Raw genomic sequence first — 15,103 nt, forward strand, 5'->3', positions numbered from 1 at the left:
TTTACTATATAGCTCTGTGAGTGAGTGCCAAATATTGAAGAAATCCAATCATTTATCATAATATGTTGTAGGTGTATGGAATTTAATAGAAATCAAGTTTTGTTGATGTGATGCACAGTTGTAGGCAGAATAAAGACTTCAAACTAATTACAATTTGTTTCAAGGTGAATAACCTTCTATAGGAAACTTTCTGTAAAGCAAGGTTTATGAAATGATATTAATGTCTGTGTGACCATAACACCAGTGCCTCAGATTTCTTTATTCTCGGCACTACCTTCTTCGAACATCACATCTACCTGACTTCTTTAGAATAGTCACATCATTATTTTATTGATGCCTGTATTTACTATACTTTTTATTTTATTGATGCCTGTATTTACTATACTTTTTATTTTATTGATGCCTGTATTTGCTTTACTTTTGTAAAGCGACTTTCTTGTTGGGATTCAAAACACAAACTGCATTTGTCATTGATACGGAAACAGTTTAAAGGACAAGTTCACCTTCATAAACATAAAGATTAAGAGAATGTAGCAATATTAGTAGAACACATCATTGAAAGTTTGAGGAAAATCAGACAATCCGTTCAAAAGTTATGAATTTTTGAAGTTTTTGTGCAGTAACCGCTGGATGAGAAGACTACTCCAGTGTATGAATAACTTAGATGTCACATGCGTACAACAATATAAGGAAAATATAAAGAGAATTTCACAAAATGCCATCTTTTGAAAAAAGTACACATTCCCCTGACTCGTTACCGACAAATGTTATGGGTAATATTATTCCCCCTGCCTTTAGAAAGAGGCAAGTCAAGAGCTCTTTTATTATGCGAAAAAAGTGAAAATATGTTGAATTTTCTTTTACATTTTCTTTATACTGTTGTACGCATATGACTCACAATCTGTAGTAGTCTCCTCATCCAGCGGTTCCAACACAAAAATTTTAAAAATTCATAACTTTTGCATCGATTGTCCAATTTTCCTCAAACTTTTACTGATGTGTTCTACTAATATTGTTGCATTCTCTCAATCCTTATGTTTATGAAGGTGAACTTGTCCTTTAATGTACATAGTAAAGTCCGAGTAGCATATTTTCTTGATGAGAAGTTCTTTGGAATTGCAACTTTATCAAAAGAAAGCACAGGAATGTATGTACTTTATGTCAAAGCGCCGCTACACAATTCATTCTCAATGTTCAGTGAAAAGTGTTACGTGAGACCCAATATCATTAATACTAGCAGAGGGTGGATGCTGCCAAATTGTGCGTGGTTCCAGATCCTCTGTCAGCACTCAGCCATGACGACTGGGTGACTAACTCTCAGTCCATCCATTGAGTGTTGTCATCAAAGCCTGTCCCATAACAGGGAATCCATGTAACTGTGTGATCCATGCAACTTGGTAGTCTTACCAGAGGAACAAAGGGCTCAATCAATTGTGCGTATAAAGTCACTTTACCTGCGTGTATTGTGTAGAAATGCAGCTTATCTTGACTACATGTACAGTACCTTTGTCTCTGAGCAAATGGAATCTTCAAAGCACTAACATGATAATCAGTGTATGGGTCTGTATACCTGAACGTCTAAAGCAATGAAGCATGTCATCACGATTATTCCCTTTCAAATTGTCTCACTTTTCTTACCCATTAGGTTTTGATTTGTTTTATTTTACATAAAAAAATAAAATATACAGCTTTTACTAGCCTTATGTTCAAGTGTTTATGTAGCATATCCCCAAAAGAAAGAATCATTAATATTTTAATTGTTTAACAATTAATTACTGGTCACATTATGCTGTCCACACCCAGATAACTTTAAGGTGACAGGCAGCAGAGTAAAATTACGTAAAGGTCCTGTTTACCTTTGGGAGCAGTGATTTAAAGAAAGTTCAAGATATCACATTTGATACATATGTGTACAATGTAGGTCTGTTATATCATAAAACATCCTACCATAAATTTTTTTTTTGCAGTAAAGCCTAAAATATAAGGAGATATCATTACTTTTCTCAATAAACCATAACTGTAGACAGTCTAGTCTGGAACACATTTTTATTATAACTATTGTTCACATTTTGTGTATTGAACAATATTTAACATCGAGTATATGGATTTAAATTTTTACAGTGGTTGCTTCTATCCCTAAACTCACATTTTGGAACTATTTTAAAGCACTAATGCTGGGTTTTTGTTTCGTCTGCAGATGATAAATTGTGCCTTTAATGTAAAGAAAAACCATTGATGCAGATTGTCATCTGTGTGAATAGAAATGGGAGGAATTTAAAGCCAACAATCTACATAGTAGGGCCTATACAATTCCACATTAGCTCCACAATTCTAACTTCATGTTTTGGTTTTGTTTTGTTTTGTTTATTTTGTTTTTGTTTTTGTTTTTGTTTTTGCTTTGCCTTCTGCGGCAAAAGAGAATTAGTTTGATGTCATGCATTATTACTTTCCCTTCTCTCCTGTATAAAGCATTTGTGCATAGTTGTACCAGGGAGGTGGAAGTCTCTCTTCCACCTCCCTGGTTGTACCAACAACACACACACACACACTTCTCCCAATTTGTGGTGGTGTGACTCTCAATTCAAGTACAGGCGCTGCAGCAGCAGCGTTGCCCCCAGGGCCTCTGGAAATAAGCCGGAAATTGAGTAGGTGGTTTCAAAATTAGATTTAAAGAAGTCTTTCCCCCCAACCACCAGTCCTAAGAAACATTCCGCGATTAGTCCAACTGTTATAATGATGCCTCCCACGTATTTACAGCCTCTGTAATGTACATTTGTACATGAGGCTCAGATGACTTTACTGTGTGCATTCAGTGAGGATTCTGGTTGTAGAATACTGAGGCTATAATTCAACCATGGTTGATGCACTTTATGATATACATACAGCAGAAAATATATTAAATCAATTATAGAAAAAGGTGGGTTTTCAGAAGTGATTTACAAATGGTTGTAATGATGTGGCTTCTTGTATACATAAATGGGGAGATTATTCCATAACATGTGTGCAATAATTGTAAATTCCTATAAAGCTTTCTCTGTGGCTTGTCTTGGTGCGAGGTCGCAAAGGACTTGACATTCAAAATTTGCTAATTTGTGATTGGGGTACATGAAGATATCAATGTGCTCATGGTAGCTGAGTTTTATACTGTGAGACATCCTGAATGCATCTCCAGTAGAATGAAGAAGATTAATTTACCCTCCCCCTTCAAGAAAATGTGATCATTATTCTCTGTTATATGATAATAGAATCATTTACCCCCAAGCCAATAGTTACAATGAAGGGGGAAAAATGGTGATATATTGTGTAAAAGCATCTTCTTTGTAGGATTCAGGCAAACTGTTTAATACCAAACAGGTCCGAAATTTCTGCTCATCAGAAAGTCAACTGGGATAGTGTCCGAAGGAAAGGAGTCCTACTGCTCATTTGTGTTGCAAATGAAATCTTGCCGAGTTAACTCTCTCCATAAAGAAGCATTTTCTGCCTGACTGTACTTAATAACATTACGTTCTCACATGCCCTTAGGGAACTTTGGTACCTTAATAATGCAAACTCCATGAAAATTTAAATCTGCAGTCACTTTTTATGAAAAGCGGAAAGAAATTATACCGCAGGAGTTGCCAGTATTCTCATACCAGTGACTGCCACAACATGTATGTTGGTTGCTCAAAGGAGTGACATGACCATAACCCATGTTAGTTTTTCCTTGAGTTGGCTGAGACATCTGTACTTATCTTTTGCTTCTGTAATCTTTTATTCAAATCCAGCATTGCCTTTAGATATTTAGAAACCACTCTATGAAATGTTAGCGAGGATACAATTCTAAGGGGAATTGAATCGGTTTGAAATGACTGAGATATCCAAATGGGTAATTCCATGGGGTTGGGACTGAAATTGTGACATACAAGTTGAAAATTCAAGTTGGGTAAATTGAAATTTTCTTTTTCCCCCTGATTTGTTACTCCCATTCTTCAACTTATTCCACTAGAAATCTGTTTATTACTTCTCACACTTTCAGTCAGCATGGGTAAACAGGTATGACAAATACCTACGTTACATGGACTTCATTTTGTGACATCCTCAATAATTTTGTGTTCTGAAATGATAACAATGAACATATCCCAGTTTTTTTCCACCATAACACATCAACATGTTATCTGACAGGCACATGAGATCATTATTAGTAAGATTGTCCATTCTGATATCAACTGCAAGACACTTTTATTAACATGTTTTTTCTACAAACCATTTACAATTTTAACCAAAGGTTTAACTTTTTCCTCAAGAGTGACACAATAACAACAATCTTTAAAAAACTACAGTCGAGGCAAGTGAGTTGTATGGACATTCAAGTGAAAACATGATTTTATTGTTATCATCAGGGGTTTTCGTACTACAACCTTGTCCACAGTATACTACCTATGTTACACGGACAGTATGTCTTCGTAACATAGGTACATTACGACATATCAACTGATTTCCTTTGTTGTGGTGTCAGATGTTAAAACCTACACACATAGACTTTATGTATGTTCCCATGAATAACACTAATGTAACAGTTCTTTGGAATTATACCTGCTGTATACCTTTGGAACAATACCTATGTTACACAGACTTCAATTCTTTGTAACTCTGGTATGAAAGAAGGTAGACTTAATAATAAGAAGAAGAATGATGTCGAGCCTTACACAATTTGACCTTATATACTCTGACTAACAACTTCATCAACTGTCAACTCAACTATGAAAACTAATAAAGAGAAATCATACAAGTTTTCTTGTCTTCTCCATGTTCTTTGTTTGAAGTTAATTTCTGTTCTTTTCTACAATGTCCATTTTCCCTCCGTGCAGTTTTCTTTTTGTCTAGTTTGTTATGTTCGCTCTTCTTTGGTGTTGCTTTGTCAGCTTCCTCTCTCTGTTTGTGGAGTGCTGTGGCTGTGCCCTTTTCACTCTTTCACGTAGTTTAATCACGTAGCGGCGGCAGAGGAGGATCCATGGCAGATTCATCGACATACTGGACAAAAGGTGTGAAGAGAAATAAAATGAAAGAATTAACAGAAAATTTGTGTCTGTGTACTCTTTATATTCCTGTTGATGTATCTGTGTATATGAATGGAATTAAATAATTTGGACAATTTTGCTTACCTTTCTACCTCTTGTCATACCAGTTGGCTACAGTTCCATGTGTACCATCCACCAAAAAAAAAAAGAAAAAAAAATGGGTTACGCTTAAAATGATGTACAGCAGTAATGTTAATAATATTAATAATAATATAGCATGTAAAAAATCATTTTAATATTCTACGCTAATTTTTTTTTTCACATCTATGTAAGCTAGCAAGGCCAAGGGCAGGGCGCTGCCCCCAGTGTCATGGCTAGGGTTAGGGATAGGGTTAGGTTTACGGTTACGGTCCTATTCCAAATAGACCTCAAACAAAATACTAGGCCCCCTTCTCTTTTTTTTACGGTACTCAATCCCCATCAAATTCAAAATTTTTGCCCTCTTTTTAGGATAGGATAGACCAATATTATAAAATGCCAATTTTTATTGCTGTACATATGGAACTATTTCCTACCAATTACCTACCCAAAATGAATACGAAACTGGCATTTTAGCTTTGAGACTTTACAGTGGGTGAACGTGGAATGGAAACAGTGAACCCATGTACTGCTTCATCAGAGCACCGTAAAGCCATCTAACACTATTAACAGGTCAGTGAAATCTTGAAAGGAAAACACTGACATTGTAAATCTGTTCAAGAGAAAGAATCTAACAGCTCTTAATTCCCAAAATATCAACAACAAAATTGGGCAAACTCTTTCTTTAGCTCAGACGCAGTCTGGACGTCTACGTATTCCAACTTCATAGTACCGTACTAACGTTCAGCACATCTACTTGGTACTATACGAATGACATAAGTAAGGTCCAAAATTCACAAGAATCGGGAGGTAAAATAATGTTATATTGCCGTGAAGATACACTGGACATACTTTTGTACGGTTTTCTAAGAGAGGGACACATGCTCCTTTTGCAGAGACGGGCATAAAAGGGGAAATTTGGCGATCACAATTACGAACATGAACAAGTAACAAATATCTCAGTATGTGGGACTACAGCGTGTTAACAGCATCATCGTCCACCGTATATTTGGCCAGTTTAGTGGTTTTAATATCGTTTTTTCCCTCCAATACAGTTTACAAAATGTGACAAAAGTTATTTACTTCGTAAAATAGCGTACAAGCTTACTGATTGACATCGGAAACATTGAAATTCCCGATCGGAAACATCGAAATTCACGTACCGATGTAACACGGACTACAGCAGAAAAACGGGTCTTGCGCCGTCCAGGTAGGTGTGAACGGGCTGTAAGTGGTCTTCCCGCCATTGGGGAAGTACTGCCAGTGACGTAAATACGATTGCTGAAGTTAGTAGCTCTTCTTTTTGTCGCGAGCGCGACTTTCTTATCCGATGTTACACGAAGAGGCCGGACTTCGGACGGAAGTACGGTAATATGTTCTGTGTTTTCTCTTTTATTTGGAGCTTTTTGATGCTAATTTTTGGACAATAATACTCCTAAAATATGAGTCTAATTATAGAAATCAAGTTTCTGATCATATTATGATTATAAGTGTATGTAAAACCATGCAATACCGATGTTACAACAAAAATCGCCGCGGACTTCGTTTGTAACATCGGTATGAGGTTGCTTCAAGATGCTCTGGTGTTCTTATTTTGTGACACATGTTTATGTGCCTTATAGTGTTTGTAGAAGTCGCCTTGCCTCTCTTAATTATGATAGGCATAATGCTGAAAGGTTGTGTATTTCTGTATTACATTGCCATGAAAATGGCATATATTTTTGTCACAACTGGTACCACAAAAAAACCATGAGACATCAACAATGAAACAATCACAGACAAAATAAATTTGTACACAGGCTTGTTTTTTATTCATCAAATAATTCTTCACACATCTCTCTCCAAGAATAACCACAAACCACAAGCAATTATTTGATAAAATTTTCAGAATATGACTTTTATTCCCTGCACAACATGAAAATCTAGAGCAGGCCCAACCCCATGGAATGACCCAAATACAAGGTAAAACACAGAGATCATAATAAAAGTTGTGGCCTGTTGCATTTTATTAGGATCTTTTTCTCTTTTTTGGATATTTGTTTCTGTTCGAATTGTCCACATAGATAATTTTGTTACAGTTTTGTCAAGTGATGTATCTTGCTTGTTGTTGCTATGAAATATAAGGAATCAATTCAGTTCATTTCAGTGTCTGCACACTACACAACCAGTATCACTCTGTCATAAAAACATTTATCATGTCACTTTATAAATTGATGCTAAAACACTGCTGATTTGAAGAGGGAACTGTGTGCATACATTTGTATGTTTGTATTACCACATTTTGCACAATATCAATCTGATGCTTAATTAGCATGTTGAACGATTCTTGGAATCATTCTCTCTCACCTCCTTGCGCATGTATGTCTCACAGCATAGTCTAGAGAGGATCCTGCAAATTGGTCCACCTGCAACCTGATTGGCGATGCAGGTGTAGGAGCCAGGCTAGGTGGCGCTGTCCAAATTGCATGGAAAGTGTGAATATTCGGGGGGGGGGGGGGGGGGGGGAGGTGTCAGTCAAGGTAGCTAAGCATGCAATTAGGAGGTATTGGCACCTCCACACGTTATATCGGAGCAAGGGAGGATGGCGGCATCCTAAACCCCCAGCAAGCATGCTGGGGAGCTAGTCGCGGGAATCCATTTGAGGTAACTTTACTAACCAGTCGTGGCAATGAAGGACCAAGCCAGCTTCAGAAATGACAGCTCGTTGAAGTGTTTAAGGCACTGATCAGCCGAAGGTGAAGTGGTTTCAAGACTTCACGAACAGCGATTGATGATGAGGTTTGGCTCTGCACTTCCTGTTTAGGAGGAGGACTCCCTCAGTTGAATTTGTTCGAAGCATCAGAAAGCAAGTGAAAGTATTATTCAGTCAGTGAATGTTTGAGTGAAATAAATCCCGCCAATATTGGATCCAGGAATCTAGGTAGTGCTGAAGAATTGGTTTAAGATGCAGATTCTGTGCCTTCATTCATTGATATCAGAAACTATCAAAACACTTAACGCAGTAAATTGTGAAATGTTGCATGTAGTAAAAAAATCTTGTATGTGAACATGTGCAGGCAAAATATTCAGTTGCGAGGGTTCATTCCTGTCTCATAGGCACTAGTTGTAGGTCTGTAAAGAGTTTTAGATGCACTTTGTGCTGTCTGAGACTTACTTAAACTTTAAACCACAGTGAATTACTTTTTCATCTGAGGATAAAAATATTTATAGCTTTTTTTTTCTGTTATGAAATTTGACACATTTGACTCATTGGCGAGTGTCTGAACTGCAACATGCCATCAATTTCCAGCATACCATTATTTTCTGGCACATTCTGAGATTCTTGAGGATGTCACACAAACAAGTTTAGCATGTCACTGGGACGCACTGGAAAAGAACATTTTTGGCAAAGCTCTGCCTGTGGAGGAGATTACTGTATCATGTATAAAAGCATTTGCCACAATAGGACCACATGATGAAGCAGAAAGGAACTTGCATAGTAAATTAATTGTACCACTATAATTATCATTCTTTATTGTAGCTCATATGTTTATGCAGTAAATACAGAGCTTTATTAAAATGTGATTTTATGTTCAGGATGTTATTTACTAGGAAATGTTACACAAGTACTTATTTATGCTAATAATGTACACCTACATTACACTACAGTTAGCAATGCAAGATCATTTAAATGAACATTCCCTTTGGCCGGTAGCCTGTGTATACTTGTAGTTTATAAGTAGCTCGCATTCTTTTGAGCTGTATTTTACAACACTTGTGGCAGTATCTCTTTTAATTAATAGGGAAAGCATTATGAATCAATGAACATTTTACACAAAACTTACGTAGTTTGTTGCTTCAATACAAAACAAAAACTTTACATGCATTCATCAAGTCACCTCTGCTTTGCGCATTACCGTACATTACATGATCAAGTGGCTGTGATGTTCCAGCGTGATCAAGGTCTGTTTCTGTTGAGACAATCTGCACATGGCATACATTTTAGCATGGTTGCTGTCGTGCAACATTGATTTGTGGGCTTTATTGGAAGACGGGGGTGCCTTCTAATTAGGAGATGGCAACTGGACAGGATGCAGAGTTTTGATTTGTGACGGTTTTAAACTGCTGCATCCATTGCAAGCAATCCGCAGTGTATTTGGACACCCAGGTTTCTGGCTGCATTTCGTAGAATGACATCGTTACAATGCACAAAGGTTCTTCCTACCTATAAGAGCGATGATGTGAGGTTTATGATATGCTTTAAATACCAGTGGTGATACAGTGGACTCCTGTTATGACGAAGTCCTCGGGACCGGCAGTTTTCTTTCGTTATATCGAAATTTCGATATAACCGAACAAATAAACAATAAAAATACATAGAGTGGATAATGTTGCGGCCTGAATTTTTACTTTGTTGTAACTGGAATTTTGTTAAAACCGTGTTCGTTATAACGGGAGTGCACTGTACTGTATGTGTTACTTCAGGCATACAAGTATGTTGTATGTACCCTTTCAATGGCATGATGTGTGAGCTAAGGCATCTTTTTAATGATATCATTATGCTGGTGATGTTTTATCATTATCACAGTATTTCTCTGACGTCATCAACATCTTCATATCTTCTCTTGATCATCTGCTCTATTAAGCTGTTTCATTTATCATGACTGTCAATCATGCATTCTTTTGCGAAGCTGCTCCGTCATCCGTGTTCATTGTGATTTGTTATGAATTTTGAAAACCTTCTCATTCCTCATCCCAATCACTATGAATTCTGAAACTCAGCACCCAGTATAACAAACTTAAAAATGTTCAAATGCATTTAAGTCTAAAAATCATCTGGAGGTCTCCTTTAATGATTGCGAGCGCTGAATGACATCTCCATACAACGCTTGTTAGTGCTGAAAATTGGATTACTATCCCACAATGCCTGTTTGTAATAACCACATTGTAAGTGCATTAGCCTTATCATCATGACTCACATTATAATGATAAATACATGCAATGTACTCGTCCAATGTATTTCTAAGTGAAGAATGACACCGTAGAACTGTGACCTCATCAAGACATGCTTGATAGGGGACCGTTACATGATCTATTGTCCAAGTGGTACAGGTTTGTCATTACACTCGAGCTACATGTACATTCTCAACTTCTTAGAAAAGGGTAGAGAGAGTTTTATATTGAGGCAGTGTGTGTGTGTGTGTGTGTGTGTGTGTGTGTGTATGTGTGTGTGTGTGTCCTTTTCTTTATCCCTTTTTTACATACAAAATTCTTCTTTTTCATTTGTAATATTGACAATGTGGAGTTTATGTCATCATAATGAAACTGGTATTATTTTGTACCACTGTAAAAGTGGGTATTTTCATGCGACTAATTTTTCGCGCTTGGCCGGGCAAGAAGAGTTTCACGTGTTTTTAATTCCGCGGAATCAAACCACCACACACAGGAACATACGGCAAGCAAAAATATTCGCATGCTTTTATTTTCGCGCTAGTTTCTGGTTGCGCGAAATGCGCGAAAATTTCAACACCGCGAAAATTTCCACTTTTACAGTAAACTAATTTGTATATTGTTTATATGAAAAAGAAAGAAAAGTAAAAGATTGACAAAAACAAGAATATGTGTGTGTTGTGTATGTGTTTTGTGCAAGCATGTGTATGTGACATGAATAGAGAGAGAGAGGAAAAGAGAGAGAAAGTCACACAAGAGAAAGAGAGAGAGCAAAGAGAGAGGGGGAGATAGTATGGAGGTTATAGAGGAGCAAGTTGAAGGACCCAATGTCCCAGCCAGATTTCATTAGCTCTTTTACGAGATCTCAAGATAGACGAAGATGCAAGAGCTTTTGGATGACTGCCTGACATAGTGAAGTGCAGAAGAACATCATAAAATTGTCGTTGGATTAAAGGTGTATTGGTGAAGATGAGAAGGTCAGTACATGTGCCTACTACTCATAGTGATAATAATAACAGTAATATCAGCAATACTAATGATAGTAATAATAATGCTATATACTTCTGCTATTACTACCAAGATACCAAGAAAACACTTATGAAATAGTACAGAGCATACCATTCTAAGAGGAATTCAAAGTTTATTTGATGAAAATCGGGTTTGGAATGACTGAAACATCCAAAAACAAAGTAAAACAAAGCGATCGTAAAAAAAGTGTGGGTCCCACATTTTATTATAATCGCTCTGTTTTGGATATCTCAGCCATTTCAAAACCAATTTTCATAAAATAAATGTTGAATTCCTTATGGAATTACATGCTCTTTCATATTTCATAAGAGATTTCTCATTATCTCACCGAAAAATGTTAGAAACCTAAAATTAGGTCTCAACCAAAACTATAGGATCCCTTTAAAGGGCAAAATTCTCCTTTCCTGTGTATCAGCATCAATGGCTTTTAATAACACAAAATAAAATAACTTTTTATACACTTGAGGCTGGTAAGACACGACATTCAAGACATTATTACGGTTAGTAGTAGTAATAGCAGAAGTATAGCATTATTGTTACTATCATTTATACTATTGCTGATATTACTATTATCATTATCATTATGAAACACATGTAATGACCTTGTGATGTTTGTGTGTAAGAAATGTTTATGCACAATCTATAGTATGTTTTTCAAGCTCTTCAGAATTAATTGTAGGGTTTCCTTTTCTTCCCTGGAGATGAAATTTGAATCATCATTCTGACCATTTGAATGTTTAGTGCCTGAAATAAATCTATTTTGGACACTATACAAGAATGTTCAACTTCATTTGAGTGCTTCCCTGTGAAAACTCAACAAGCTATCACTTGACTAGAGCATGCATATCTTTCCGAGCATCATTCTAAGGGACAAGCAAACACATCATTTATTTTGTTTATTTTGCACAGCATGGCATAGCTAGATTTATTTTGTCATTTATATGTGCCTGTTTGTGTCATGTGCAGTAGGTGCCATGGTAGTGAAAGTGTCATATAGTTACCATCTGGAGCTGCATAAAACAAATCAAAACAAAATTCTTGAAATATTTACCAGTGACTCCCAGTGAATGTCGTGATATTGTTTGTAAACCCAGGTAGTGAGTCGAACTCGAGGGTAGGGACTATACATTCAGGTTACATCAACACCAGCCTGCTTGTGTAGAGAAGAGGTGTTGGTTGAGGAACCGAAAGTGGGTATGATGTGGAGAAATGGAACCCAATCCAGCCTCCGGCCAAAAGTACGATCACATTGCACAGGATGGAGTGGTAAAAAGCTGGTGGGATCCCAGGGAACCTGCCCTGAGTATCACTACGTCTAGCCCTCTGATTCCTAACCGAATCTACAGGGTACAGAGCTTTCCAGGCCATTATTGCATTACTGCTTCCCCGTGCAACCCTCAACACCTTCTTTCTTTTCTTTTCTTTTTCCATGAACCCTACAGCTTTTTCTTCTGTATATAATGCTATTAGTGCACTGAAACCAACTGTTCAAAAGTGGCCAGGAAAGTTTTTTTTCTTCCTTTGTGTGTCTCTTAATTTTATTCTTATACCTTCCCCCTCATGAGAAGGATTCAATTTTACACAACCCAAAGAGGGGTCCTGTGTAGCCGTCAAGTTGAAAGTTCTTATACAATGTACTGGCAGCTGATAGTGGACTTGGGTACACACACTGGGGTCAGGAGTTCTGCCTGTTGCAGTAGCCTGCAAGATCCAGCCTAAGATGTGAGAGTGGGTGTGAGCATACTGTGACCTTTCCGGCTGCATGTTTCTTATTGCCTGGATGTGTGGGTGTGTCTCAGAGAGAGAGAAACATAAACATTATATAAACATAATAATATGTGTAGGGATGGGTGAAGTAGGAGAGACAAATGTATTGGGGTGTATAAGAATATGCAAAGAGGAAAGCATCTCTTTGCTGTAGATGGAAAAATAGGTGCATTCTCTACAAGTATATGGTATAAATTGATTAATTGTTTGATTGGTTAATTGATGGGATTTGATAGTTGGGACCAGTAGATACTTCTAATAGATAATCAATGCGTGGCATGAAAGAGATTTGTTGAATACTGAAGAGTGTGATGAATTAAGGGGGGGGGGTGTCACAATTGTGTTTAGCATAACTGTCAAAAGCAGCCAGTTTAAAACACAATATATGCATCACTGTTTTCAAAACTCAGGAATTATCTGAAGTGCCACAGTGTAGCAGCTCTTCATTGCAATTGTAATGAAAAGGTCAAATATCATCATTTTCAAGATGTACCATTTTCCAATGAAAATGGGCTTGCTTTAAAAAGTCTTATCCCAAATGTTGATCTTTTCATTTCATTGCTTTCACAACCTTTCAGGTAAGTGTAAAGTCTGCTATTGAAGATTTACTAAGAGTTCTTACAACAAGGATATAATCCTCTTTCTACTCCCTTTCACCTGGTGTCTGGTACCTTTCCATGCTTTATGATTTGTGGAGAATTAATTACATTTTAATACATCATTTTGTTTTACTCGTACAACATTCAGACTTCGTTGCAAAAGTGAGAAAAATAAAATGATCAGATGATATAATGTTCTCTCTCTCTCTCACTTCGGTATCATTTCAGAGGACCGTTCAGCGAGGTGAGACGATGTATTCACCGAGACACGGGACAGCAGTTTGCCGTCAAGATTGTGGACGTCGCAAAGTTTACATCAAGCCCAGGACTCAGCACAGAAGGTGAGAGGGAGACATTCCACCAATTATCAAATGCATAATAATCAGATAAGTGTGTTTCTTGTTGCAGTGAGAGGGGTACCGAACTACATGTTCTCATATCAGAATCTTGATATTGTGTCATCCTCTGCCATTGAAGACTAGCTCTTTCTTGATTTGTGCTTCTGCTCTGCTCAATGTTTGGATTTTATATGAAAAAAGGACATACTAATGCACACCAACAGGATTCATTACCTCTGTTTTGATTTTTAATTAAAAAGGGGGCTAATGAATGTGGTTTTTCAGAGAAGAGCTGCTGAAATATGAAGCATTAATTGTCTCAAGAAAAGATCTTGCTCGACACTTCCAAATTGTCAGTCAGTAGAAGTGGCATGATAATATATGTTGATCTGTGAACAGGTTAAAATCTTTGAAGTTTCATGAACTACAAATGTGTAGTTGTTTCCAGTTTTCCTTCACACTACTGTTCTGATTCAACGTAATGTTTGTTATTTGTTGGTGTATAATACCTTTGTACATGTATCTTATGTATGTGCGAATTTGCACATAACTTCAAGAGGACAATTTAGAAATGAATGAATGAATGAATAAATAAATGAATGAATAAATGAATGAATAAATAAATAAATAAATAGATAAATAAATAAATAAATAAATAAATAAATAAATAAATGAATGAATGAATAAATAAATAAATAAATAAATAGATAAATAAATAAATAAATAAATAAATAAATAAGTAAATAAATAAATAAATAGGGGACAGGTTGATCCTTGCGTGTGTGCCAGAGAATAACTTAATCAACATACAGCAATAAATAAGACTTGCCCCCTTCTGAATGAGAAAATACAAGAGATATTCTACCAGTGGGTGTATTCTCAGCTACCATAGCATCAGTTTAATACATGCAGAGAGTTGATTTGCTATAGCCTTGGGAGACAGAATTATTGCTTGCAGCACCAGGGTTGGAACAACATACAAGTTTAATGCCAAGCAGTAAATGAAACTAAGGAGATTTTCCCAAACTCAAAAAAGACAGCAAATTGGGAAGGGTGGGGGGGGGGGGGGGGGGGAAGGCTATAGTAAAACAAAGGAAGAAGTGAAATGAGTGAAATACAAACTAGGAGCAGGTGTCTCAAATGTCATGTAGAGGAAACTTACGAGATCATTTTGAGCATAACAGTAATCATCTTTTGGAGACGCTGTACATGTAGTAAAAGACCACCCAGTTCAGTGCAGGCCAGTACACTTGTCGTGTTCCAGTAAGAATGCTTGAAACACTGACATTTGCTGGCAGATGCCAGT

General features: G+C 36.8%; 1 protein-coding gene across 1 annotated transcript in view; it reads left to right on the plus strand.

The window, feature by feature from the left end:
- Nucleotides 1-15,103, plus strand: part of LOC139727582 (peripheral plasma membrane protein CASK-like) — a 144,724-nt gene that overhangs the window by 33,015 nt on the left and 96,606 nt on the right. The window contains exon 2 of the mRNA XM_071638563.1: nucleotides 13,688-13,800. Within this exon, the coding sequence (XP_071494664.1) occupies nucleotides 13,688-13,800 (113 nt within the window). The remainder of the gene's footprint in view (nucleotides 1-13,687; nucleotides 13,801-15,103) is intronic.

The sequence above is a fragment of the Diadema antillarum genome, unplaced genomic scaffold (assembly GCF_040938485.1).
Source record: "Diadema antillarum isolate AM-2024a unplaced genomic scaffold, OU_Dant_1.0 seq00000136_RagTag, whole genome shotgun sequence".
In the NCBI taxonomy this organism is placed as follows: domain Eukaryota; kingdom Metazoa; phylum Echinodermata; class Echinoidea; order Diadematoida; family Diadematidae; genus Diadema; species Diadema antillarum.